Source organism: Scyliorhinus canicula, chromosome 6, assembly GCF_902713615.1.
Source record: "Scyliorhinus canicula chromosome 6, sScyCan1.1, whole genome shotgun sequence".
Classification (NCBI taxonomy): domain Eukaryota; kingdom Metazoa; phylum Chordata; class Chondrichthyes; order Carcharhiniformes; family Scyliorhinidae; genus Scyliorhinus; species Scyliorhinus canicula.
In genome coordinates, this window is record NC_052151.1 from 197,249,763 (window position 1) to 197,262,612 (window position 12,850).

General features: G+C 45.7%; 1 protein-coding gene across 4 annotated transcripts in view; it reads left to right on the forward strand.

The window, feature by feature from the left end:
• The first annotated feature begins 8,193 nt into the window (after nucleotides 1–8,193).
• Nucleotides 8,194–12,850, forward strand: part of ogfrl1 (opioid growth factor receptor-like 1) — a 68,206-nt gene continuing 63,549 nt past the window's right edge. For all 4 annotated transcript variants that reach the window (XR_005461070.1, XR_005461071.1, XM_038800724.1 and 1 more), the window contains exon 1: nucleotides 8,194–8,407. Coding sequence is in view for 2 of the 4 variants with exons in the window: in XM_038800724.1 (XP_038656652.1) it covers nucleotides 8,216–8,407 (192 nt within the window). In the remaining 2 variants the exon portion in view is untranslated. The remainder of the gene's footprint in view (nucleotides 8,408–12,850) is intronic.

Below are 12,850 nucleotides of genomic sequence, written 5' to 3' on the forward strand. Positions count from 1 at the left end.
GTGGAAGACTTTGCAGCATATGGATCCTTGACGACTAACTGATTCGATGGAACTCGTTGGAGCTCCATGGCAGCTGGAAACAACCGGCAATTTAAGTTATAACAGGAAAATGTTTGAACAGATGTTCCAAATATTTATCGCAGCTAATAATTTGACCACGGCCTCTGAAGCAACGAAAATAGCACTGCGATTCTCAACAGCAGGGCATGAAGCTAGAGAAATCTATAATTGCTTTAATTACGTAGAAGGTGAAGACACCAAATTCGAAATAATACTCAAAAAAATGTAAAGATCACTGTAACACCAGTAACAATGCTGCTTTAAGATATTCAATGCTTGGAGACCAAATTGCACAGGGAATGAGTGATGCGAAACTCAATCATTATCAGAATAGAAAGGTTTAACTCTAGAAATTGCGATTAAACAGTGCATGAACAGAAAATAAATCAACACTGAGTCTTTACAAACAAAGAATCATTATCTAGAAAACAAAATCAATAAAAATGGCGCAAATGCTCACCACAAGGCAGAGCTGAAACTGAAGAAGACGGAAGTTCTGAGCGGCAGCCATCTTGTGCAGTCTGACCAGTCCACACATGCGCACTTCCCTAAAAGAAGTAAAACTGCAAAATACACTTACGCGCATGGGCAAGAAGCCTCGCAGTCACAAAAAGAGCGCACAGTAAAGGAAACTCGAATTGCGCATGCACAATTGATTCCTATGCATGACGCCACGAGCGTCATGATGTCAGAAGACGTGGACCACGCCCACTTTGGGGAAATGTCTGAAAACTGAAAAAAAGAGTTTTAAAGCTACAGAACCCAATTTCTTTTAACTCGAAAGACAGCTCAATGCCTGAATTTCTACCAACAGTTGAAAATAACCTCTGCAGCACCCTGGAACAAGCAGTTTGCACCACCCAAAGTAAAGAGCACACTGACAAATCCGAAACCAAAGAAGATGATTTGTTCATTGAACATGAAGAGCACAATAACAAATCCGAAACAAAGACACGATTTGTATATTGAAGAATACAACTCAGACATGGCTGAGTTCTTCGGATATGATGATCATTGCATCAGCAACACGGTTGAAAAGCTCAATATGACTCTCTCATGGTAGATGAATCCAATATCATGATGCAATGGCATATCGTTGAAACATTGGATGGCAGCAACCTGTTAATCAGCTAAGAAGAAAATGAAGCCACACAGAGAGCACAGAACGACTCCGTTGAGAGAGCACAGATCGACTCCAAAGAAAGTATACTGCACGACTCCACAGAGAGTGACGCAAGCCTCCACAGACAGATCGTTGACAGAGTCCAGAATGTAAACAATTAAAGACACCAGAGCAGCAACTATGCATGAAGAAGACTATGAAGGTCTATCCACCTTATCTGAGCAACCAGTAGCAGACTATGAAAGTCCACCCAGTTCATGTGACCAACAAAAAGACTATGAAAGTCCACCCAGCTCATTTAATCGACAAGAAGACAATGAATGTTTACCCACTGTATGTGAGCATAGTGACACAGTGATCACAATCGACATACAAGATGTGCAAGACTGACAGATCTCAGCTCATATGTGCAGACGCACTCAACAATCAAAGTAAAACTACTCATGAGTCCATTGAGACCACATCAATTAAAACCTCATCTACTCTAAACTGCCCACAAGGAAATGAAATCTTGAAGATTTTGACTCCAGAAGAGGAGCACCAAGAAACCAAGGATAATTCAAATGAACCTGAAATGACTCCAAAAGAGGAGCACCAAGAAATCAATGATGATTCAAGTGAACCTGAAATGACTCCAAAAGAGGAGCACCAAGGAATTAAAGAGGAATCACATCAACCACAAATGACTGATGTCACCAAGATCAATGCAACATCAGGTCATTCTCACAACCCTCAAGAAGAAACGCTCAATGAACCATCAGATACCACAAAGGACACTGATACCAATAACTTTGAGAATGACACAAATTATCTACACGGAACAGTCATTGAGCGCAACAAGAAACCACAAGAAGCACAACAGAAACAAGAACAAGAAGCACAACAAGAACAACAACAAAAACTACAAGCACAACGAGAAAAACTACAAGAACAAAAACAACAAGAAGAAGCATAAGCAAAACAAAAACAACAAGAACAACGAAAACACCAAAAACAGAAAAGACAGAAACAACAATGAAACAACGATTTGTACAACATGGTACAACTCTGCACATGAAGGATAATGCAACAGCACATTCCAAAACAATGGCAGGAGTACAAACATACCATGGCTTGACAACGAATCTTACAAATTCATATCTGCCCCACAACAAACAAGCAAACCAGCTTTCAAGGCAGATGACACACAGAATCAATACTGCAAACACATGAAAAAGTCCAGGTCAGACAACAAAGATGTAACACAGAATCGCTACCACAAGCGCAGAAAGAAAAGTCAAAATCAGACGAAGTGATTCGACCATTTGAACACCTCATGATGACTTGTTGGTTACTTAAACACAAGAACACTGACGACGTTCACAAAGAAATGACAACATCAACATCACCACATCAACAACAAAGGAAGAAAGCAACTCAACCAAATCAATTCATAAAGTTGGACTCATCAATTTTTTAATTAAGATTGGACTCATAAATATTAATTGGCTTTGTATAATCATCAATATCATCACAACTTGTACATATCATTATTTATCTACCTGCTTCAAGCAAACAAAAAAAACCTAAAAGACTAAATGTATTAACATTTGACTGATTAACTCATTGATTTTATGTAATGCATTTGCAAAAGGCATCCATTATGTTTGTTCAATTTTCTTTACAACATACAGAAAATATGTAACACAAGAAAAAAAAGGAGGATGTAGTGATCTCTGTATGTGCATGTACATAAGGAGTTAATGTGTAATCAGTAGCACCAGATGATCACTAGAGGGCCGGACCAACAGGGGTATAAAAGGCAACCACATTGGGTCTCTCTCTCTCTCTCTCTTTTGGATGGACTGTGACCAGGACAGGAGTATCAGATTAGCTCAGCTGGTCAGTGTAGTCAAGGTTAGTTACTTTAGTTAGATCTTGTTAACCTTATCACCAGTATCAACGTTAAAGTAAAGAACTCACGCAATTATTGTTATAGGTACTCAATAAACCTTTTGTTACTGCTGGACGAGTTCGAGTCTTCTTCATCGAGATTCAGGAAACCTCATCAGTAACCAAGGTTTCAGTAGCACATGTTACAGTCGGTTGTATATCAAACCACAGAGAAGTGCAATAAAAGATAAAACAGGAGCGTAATAAAAGCCATTATATGTCCTCCACAACTTCTCATGCAACAATAGAAATCCCCAGCAAGGTTTCTGTACCCACAGCATACCCGATGTCCTCATATCCGATAATGGTATCCCCTTCACCAGAGGAGAATTTCCGGCATTTATGAAGTCAAATGGCATTAAACACAGGGACTTCTACATGGGTGGGGGGGGGGGGGGACATGAAACCCTGGACGAGCTGACGGAGAGACTGGAGCTACCAAACGGACAGGAGCTCCGGCATTTACAAATCAAAAACTTTCTCCACAAGGAGATGACGAGGTACCCTAAAGCCCCGAGAGACAATGTTGGAGGAACTGCTGATGTGGACAGTATGGAAAAAGGGAACTGTGGGAACAATTACGGACGACTTTTAGAAAGGGCGAGACCACCACTAGATAAAGCAAGACAGAAATGGGAAGACGAACCAGGGACTGAAGTAGGGTGGAGACTCTGGAGCGAAGCAGGGCCAACTCCACCTCCTGCTACTCAAGACTAAGCCTCATGCAGTTTAAAGTGGTGCACAGAGCGCACCTAACCAGAACCCGAATGAGCAGGTTCTTCCCGGAGATGGAGGACAAGTGTGAACGGTGCCAAAGAGGTCCAGCCAACCACGGCCACATTTTCTAGACCTGTCCCAGACATGTAGGGTTCTGGACAGCCTTCTTCGATGCTGTCCAAGGTTGTGGAGGTGGGGGTGGAGCCGTGTCTCAGAGTGGCAGTCTTCAGGGTGTCGGACCAGCCAGAACCACATATGGGGAAGAGGGCCGGTGCCCATGCTTTTGTTTCCTGAATCGCACTGCGGAGAATCCTGCTCGGCTGGCGATCAGCACCACCCACAGTTGTGGACTGGCTGGCAGACCTGTTCGAGGCTCACAACGGATAGGAAGGAAGGGAGGCAGGGAGGGGGACCCAATAGGTGGCAACAGAACTACATAAGGTAGACAGGAACAAGGGGGAGGGCGGCAAAGGAGTAAACCATGGAAATATCAGGAGGGGACACTGAAAAGAATGAAGAGGGGGCCAGAGGCTCCCCCCCACCCCCCTCCCCCACCCCACCCCCATCCCCCACAAAGCTATAGGGACAACAACAACAAACACAAGATGACATCTACTGCGGAGGAAAGAGCCTTATACGGAGCCTGAATAACAAAAAGGGGAGGGGGCGGGGTGGAAAGTTCCAATGAAAGAAAAACATGTAAACAGTGGTTAGCACTGTTGCTTCACAGCACCAGGGACGCAAGTTCGATTCCCAGCTTGGGCCACTGTCTGTGTGGAGTCTGCACATTCTCCCCGTGCCTGCGTGGGTTTCCTCTGGGTGCTCCGGTTTCCTCCCACAATTCCCAAAAGATGTGTTTGTTAGTTGAATTGGACATTCTGAATTTCCCCTCGTCAAACAAAAAGGAGCCATTTGTCAGGGCTAGAAGGCTGGGAACAGACAAAGCCTGTGTGGAATATAAGGAAAGTAGGAAGGAACTTAAGCAATGAGTCAGGAGGGCTAGAAGAGGTCACGAAAAGTCATTGGCAAATAGGGTTAAGGAAAATCCCAAGGCTTTTTACACTTACATAAAAAGCAAGAGGGTAGCCAGGGAAAGGGTTGGCCCACTGAAGGATAGGAAAGGGAGTCTATGTGTGGAGCCAGAGGAAATGGGCAAGGTACTAAATAAATACTTTGCATCAGTATTCACCAAGGAGAAGGAATTGGTGGATGTTGAGTCTGGAGAAGGGTGTGTAGATAGCCTGGGTCACGTTGAGATCCAAAAAGACGAGGTGTTGGGCGTCTTGAAAAATATTAAGGTAGATAAGTCCCCAGGGCCTGATGGGATCTACCCCAGAATACTGAAGGAGGCTAGAGAGGTAATTGCTGAGGCCTTGACAAAATTTTTTGGATCCGCACTGTCTTTAGGTGATGTCCCGTAGGACTGGAGAATAGCCAATGTTGTTCCTTTGTTTAAGAAGGGTAGGAAGGATAATCCAGGGAACTGCAGGCCGGTGAGCCTCACATCAGTGGTAGGGAAATTACTGGAGAGAATTGTTCGAGACAGGATCTACTCCCATTTGGAAGCAAATGGATGTATTAGCGAGAGGCAGCACGGTTTTGTGAAGGGGAGGTCGTGTCTCACTAACTTGATAGAGATTTTCGATGAGGTCACAAAGATGATTGATGCAGGTAGGCCAGTGGATGATGTCTATATGGACTTCAGTAAGGCCTTTGACAAGGTCCCTCATGGATGACTGGTACAAAAGGTGAAGTCACACGGGATCAGGGATGAGCTGGCAAGGTGAATACAGAACTGGCTAGGTCTGGTACCAGCCTCCCCGGACAGGCGCCGGAATGTGGCGACTAGGGGCTTTTCACAGTAACTTCATTGAAGCCTACTCGTGACAATAAAGCGATTTTCATTTCATTCATTTCATAAAAGGCAGAGAGGAGCAATAGAAGGGTGCTTTTCTAATTGGAAGGCTGTGACTAGTGGTGTTCCGCAGGGATCAGTGCTGGGACCTTTGCTGTTCGTATTATATATAAATGATTTGGAGGAAAATGTAACTGGTCTGATTAGTAAGTTTGCAAACGACACAAAGGTTGGTGGAATTGCGGATAGCGATGGGGACTGTCAGAGGATACATCAGGATTTAGATCATTTGGAGACTTGGGCGGAGAGATGGCAGATGGAGTTTAATCCGGACAAATGTGAGGTAATGCATTTTGGAAGGTCTAATGCAGGTAGGGAATATACAGTAAATGGTAGAACCTTCAAGAGTATTGAAAGTCAGAGAGATCTAGGTGCACAGGTCCACAGGTCACTGAAAGGGGCAACACAAGTGGAGAAGGTAGTCAAGAAGGCATACAGCATGCTTGCCTTCATTGGCTGGGGCATTGAGTATAAGAATTGGCAAGTCATGTTGCAGCTGTATAGAACCTTAGTTAGGCCACACTTGGAGTATAGTGTTCAATTCTGGTCGCCACATTACCAGAAGGACGTGGAGGCTTTAGAGAGGGTGCAAAAGAGATTTACCAGGATGTTGCCTGGTATGGAGGGCATTAACTTTGAGGAGCGGTTGAATAAACTCGGTTTGTTCTCACTGGAACGATGGCGGTTGAGGGGCGACCTGATAGAGGTCTACAAAATTATGAGGGGCATAGACAGAGTGGATCATCAGAGGCTTTTCCCCAGGGTAGAGGGGTCAATTATTAGGGGGCATAGGTTTAAGGTGCGAGGGGCAAGGTTTAGAGTTGATGTACGAGGCAAGTTAATTTACACAGAGGGTAGGTGCCTGCGAGGTGCCTGCAACTCGCTGCCGGAGGAAGTGGTGGAAGCAGGGAAGATAGTGACATTTTAATTTTTTTACTTTAAAAAATAAATTTAGTGTACCCAATTATTTTATCCAATTAAGGGGCAATTTAGCCTGGCCAATCCACCTATCCTGCACATCTTTTTTGGGTTGTGGGGGCGAAACCCACGCAGACACGGGGAGAATGTGCAAACTCCTCACAGTGACCCAGGGCCGGGATTCGAACCCAAGTGCTCAGCGCCGTAGGCAGCAATGCTAACCACTGTGCCACCGTGCTGCCCCAACGATAGTGACATTTAAGGGGCATCTTGACAAATACATGAATAGGTGGGGAATAGAGGGATATGGACCCAGGAACTGTAGAAGATTGTAGTTTAGACGGGCAGCATGGTCCGCACGGGCTTGGAGGGCTGAAGGGCCTGTTCCTGTGCTGTACTTTTCTTTGTTCTTTGTTCTTTACCCGAACAGGTGCTGGAATGTGGCGACTAGGGGATTTTCACAGTAACTTCATTGCAGTGTTAATGTCAGCCTACCTGTGACACTAATGACGATTATTATGAATAACCATCTCAGTCAGCTGCTGTATAGTGTTCAAATGTAAAATTCAGTAAAAATATATATTTTTTAAATAAACCAGTTTGGCCTTTCACTCTGCACCTGCTGGAATTATTACACAGACCGATCCTGGAAGTTTTGATAAACTCACTAAGTTTGTAGATTCTCGACTGGACGACACAATCTAGTTCTGAGGAGAGGCGCAAACTTCCAAAGGTTAGACTGGAGTTGTTTGACATGATCAGTCTCTGGCTTGAATGTATTTGTCTGCCCCCCCCCCCGCTCCCTCATGGTGCTAAAACTGAAACCAGGACCAATTGGAATATGTGACTGCAATGTGGAGAAGGAAGCAGCAGCTGCCACCTGCCCCGTCCCGTAGTCTCTGCCGTGGCTCTGTGGTCACCCGGTCTCTAATCCCCAAGTGAATTTACAGTGCAGAAGGAGGCCATTCGGCCCATCGGGTCTGCACCGGCTCTTGGAAAGAGCACCCTACCCAAGGTCAACATTTGTTACCCTATCCCATTACCCCGTAACCCCACAATATGGGGGGCAACACTAAGGGCAACTTATCATGGCCAATCCACCTAACCTGCACATCTTTGGACTGTGGGAGGAAACCAGAGCACCCGGAGGAAACCCACGCACACACGGGGAGGATGTGCAGACTCCGCACAGACAGTGACCCAAGCCGGAATCAAACCTGGGACCCTGGAGCTGTGAAACAATTACGCTATCCACATTGCTACCGTGCTGGGTGCAGTTCAGCCAATGGATAAAACGGGTTTAGGACATTGGGAATCCAGGGAGAAATGTCTCAGGATTGCGGATATCGCCGTGAACAGTCAGCCATCCCTGTTTAACATCGCTGACAGGCTGAGAGGAGCAAGGAGGCTGTGCTGAGCAGCTGTGGGCTTGTGTTTGGTTTAAAAGGGAAGGGGGAGGGGGAGTGTGTGAGTGGCAGGCTCAGTGCTGGCCCAGAGTGGATGGGTGGCTGTAGGGGGGGGGGTGGGTTCTGGGCATTGCCCGCTTGTCAATGGGAAACTCGCAATTCTGGAGCGTCAAGGAGCCGGTCACGGTGGGGGAATGTGACTCGACCTGGCAAAGCGATTCGGAACCGGAGGAGGGACAGGAACAAGAGCCCGAAGGTGGCCAGGAAATGACTGCCTCAGCCGGGGAAGGAGAAGCCAGCAGGAGTGCAGAGGAGGCTGCCGACTTCGGGGAGCAGGTACTGCAGCCCTCTGGGCTGAGAGGCAGGCAGCCTGGGTGGGTGGGCACACTGGACAAGTGAGGGGGAAGGGGGGCATACTGGAGAAGTGAGGGGGGGCACACTGGACAAGGAGGGGGAAGGGGGGCACACTGGACAAGTGAGGGGGAAGGGGGCATACTGGACAAGTGAGGGGGAAGGGGGGCATACTGGACAAGTGAGGGGGAAGGGGGCATACTGGACAAATGAGGGGGAAGGGGGGCATACTGGACAAGTGAGGGGGAAGGGGGGGCACACTGGACAAGTGAGGGGGAAGGGGGGCATACTGGACAAATGAGGGGGAAGGGGGGCATACTGGACAAGTGAGGGGGAAGGGGGGGCACACTGGACAAGTGAGGGGGAAGGGGGGCATACTGGACAAGTGAGGGGGAAGGGGGCACACTGGACAAGTGAGGGGGAGGGGGAACACTGGACAAGTGAGGGGGAGGGGGGCACACTGGACAAGTGAGGGGGAGGGGGGCACACTGGACAAGTGAGGGGGAAGGGGGGCACACTGGACAAGTGAGGGGGAAGGGGAACACATTCAGCACTTCCAAGCCTACACATTGTTTGGCTTCATAATCTCTTAATACACTCGCCTCCCAAAAATCTTAACAATCTCAAATTTAACATAATGCATTGAGCGGGGTTTCCATGCTTTGTGTGAGGGAAATCCCCACTGCTGCCATGCTGTGAGTAAAACTCTTTCCTCATTTCTATCCTGAGGGTGTGTACTGCCTTTGACTTTAAGCTGATGTCTTAGATTCCCAACACCAACCAAAAAAAATTATTTGCCCTTTTAATCAATACCTTTCACAATCCTAAAAACCTTGATTACATTCACCTGCCAATCTTCTATATTCGAGGGAGTACGAGTTTGTATCATCTGAGTTGGTAACATTCTTCCGAAACTGCTCTACTTTTAGCATGCCCAGAACATTTATGGTCTAATCAAGGCTTTGTATAACTAGAAAAAAATATATACACTAGCCCACTAGTTATTATAAAATGTTACTTTTTAGCATGTTTGTTTTTTTCCCAAGCTGATGATTACATTTCAGTGATCCGTGTACATGGATCCTGAAATCTCGTTGATCTTCCACTGTTCCCAGTTTTGTACCATTTTTCAAAAGCCTTGGATCTATCAATATCTCTGTAATTTTACTTTCCCATCCATATTGCTAACTGTGCTGCAAATCTTTTGACAGCCAGGTTGGTCCTTGTGCTATCCGAGCTATGGACTAATATTGTACATTGAGGTCCCAGCACAGATCCTTTCGGACGTCACTGATCGCTCCTTTCCACGTGTGTGCCTGCCCAGTATAGCACCTGTCTTCTAACCAACCTCCTCACCAAATCACAAATTTACCTTTAATTCCATGAGCTTTAATTGTAGCTCTTCTGTGGAAGCCACTGGAAATCCAGAGAAAGCATACCCATAGGCATTCCCATACATTCTACTTTATCTATTTCCTCAAAAAATTCAATTGGGTTTATTGGACAAGGTGGACAACTGAAATTTCTCAGCCAGACATTCTCTGTTCAATTTCAGATTCCAAAAATGTCTCCGTACAGATGTTAGACTAACCAGTCTAGAATTTCCTTTTTCTTTCTCTCATCTTTATCCTTCTGCTTTCTAATGGAATTACATTGCCATTGTCCAAACTATGAGGACAATTTCTGAATCAAGGGAGCTTTGGAAAATTATGGCTGAAGCATTTTGTAGTTTCTGCGGAGAGTAACTCAATTCCTGACCCCACAAAATCTGTCCACCATCTGAAAATGTATAATGAAATACTCTCCACTTGCCTGGATGGGTGCAGCTCTAACAACACTCCAGAAGCTCGATGCCTTCCAGGACAAAGCAGTCTGCTTGATCGAGGACAGTGCACCCCATATGCCATCCCCAATATTCATACCCTCCACTGCCAATGGAAAGTGGCAGCAGTCTGTACCATCTATGCACTGCAACAATCCACCAAAGCTTCTTTGCGAGCACCTTCCAAACTCATAACCCATCTCGAAGGACTATGGCAGATACATGGGAACACCACCTCCTGCACTTTCAGTTCAAGCCACACCATCCTAATGTGGAACGAAATCGCCGCTCCTTCACTTTGATTGGGCCAACCTTCTGGAACTCCCTCCCTAACAACACCGTGGGTATACCTACATCTCGGGGACTACATCTTGGGGACTGTAGCAGTTCAACGGTTCAAGAAGGTGGATCCCCGCCACCTTAAGGACAATTAGGGTGGACAAAAATGCTGGCTAGCACATCTCAACAAAGGGGAGAAGAAGTTATTGTAATTATTATAACTGCTGGACAGGATCAGTGACTCTGGGACTTTCTTCATCTGCCCATTGTTCCCTTCAACACTGCTGTTTGACAGTTCCTCTGCGGTGTGCTCCATGGAAATCTCACTGTTAGAATTTCTCTAACTTGTCCACTGACTCAAGGGCCCTGCGCTGAATCGCCTTTTAAAGCAGTTACCTGTTCTGTCACACTGAAAGGCAGTTCTGATCCCGGTACATTCCTGATTAACTCTCTCTTGCTCCTTCATAGCTGCAGATTTATGCTGAAACCTTACCTATTGGTGTTGCCAAGGTGATATTTGACAGTTGATTTTGTACAAGATAAGTCTGATTATTGCAACACTTTTCTGTGATCACATGTTTATAAGAGTGCCTAGTGTTCATGCACCTGCCATTGCTGTTGGAACATTATGTTGTAGACAGCGTTTGTCTTTACTGACCAGAGACATGATCCATAATTTAGAGAAACATTGGGGTGATGTAACATTGTGTGCCAGTCAATGACTCAGTGCAAGAATTGAGTGAGTTTACTCACCCAAATTCGCTCAGGGGCAGGTTAACAACCATCTGATTCTGAAATCTGATTGCTAACCACTGAGCCGTGGCTGACACACACAACTGAGTTTCTATTTGAAATCCTCCATCCATCGACATTGTTAGTTTTCACTTGTGCACTCAAAGCACCCACCTCACTCAATCCCTCCACAGCCTCAATCACTCCGCTGCCTCCACTTACCTGATCAGCTGCCCAGTGGAAGTCAAACTCTTGACTGTTCTACTTTCATATGGGTCAAGCAAATTGTTTCATGGAGATGGGTCAAATTTCTTCAGAATGGGCCTTCAAATGTGATCTTCAGCTGAAGAGCCAGAAGGATAACATTAAATCCCAGACTGGGCCATAGCTATGAATGTTACCTTTGGGAGAGTGTATCAAAGTGCACACCTTCACTATTCCAAGAGTGAGCTGAAGAAAAGGTTGAAATACAGCATTAAGATGATCAAAGCATGTTGTGGGTAAAATCTTGGAGAGGATTATAAAAGATACGATTTATCATCATCTAGATAGGAATAATATGATATGGGATAGTCAGCATGGTTTTGTGAAGGGTAGGTTATGCCTCACAAACCTTATCGAATTCTTTGAGAAGGTGACTGAACTGGTAGACGAGGGTAGAGCAGTTGATGTGGTGTATATGGATTTCAGTAAAGCGTTTGATATGGTTCCCCACGGTCGGCTATTGCAGAAAATACGGAGGCTGGGCATTGAGGGTGATTTAGAGATGTGGATCAGAAATTGGCTAGTTGAAAGAAGACAGAGGGTGGTGGTTGATGGGAAATGTTCAGAATGGAGTTCAGTTACGAGTGGTGTACCACAAGGATCTGTTCTGGGGCCGTTGCTGTTTGTCATTTTTATAAATGACCTAGAGGAGGGCGCAGGAGGTTGGGTGAGTAAATTTGCAGACGACACTAAAGTCGGTGGAGTTGTAGGCAGTGCGGAAGGATGTTGAGGTTACAGAGGGACATAGATAAGCTGCAGAGCTGGGCTGAGAGGTGGCAAATGGAGTTTAATGTGGAGAAGTGTGAGGTGATTCACTTTGGAAAGAATAACAGGAATGTGGAATATTTGGCTAATGGTAAAATTCTTGGTAGTGTGGATGAGCAGAGGGATCTCGGTGTCCATGTACATAGATCCCTGAAAGTTGCCACCCAGGTTGATAGGGTTGTGAAGAAGGCCTATGGTGTGTTGGCCTTTATTGGTAGAGGGATTGAGTTCCGGAGCCATGAGGTCATGTTGCAGCTGTACAAAACTCTGGTACGGCCGCATTTGGAGTATTGCGTACAGTTCTGGTCGCCTCATTATAGGAAGGACGTGGAAGCTTTGGAACGGGTGCAGAGGAGATTTACCAGGATGTTGCCTGGTATGGAGGGAAAATCTTATGAGGAAAGGCTGATGGACTTGAGGTTGTTTTCGTTAGAGAGAAGAAGGTTAAGAGGTGACTTAATAGAGGCATACAAAATGATCAGAGGGTTAGATAGGGTGGACAGTGAGAGCCTTCTCCCGCAGATGGAGGTGGCTAGCACGAGGGGACATAGCCTTAAATTGATGGG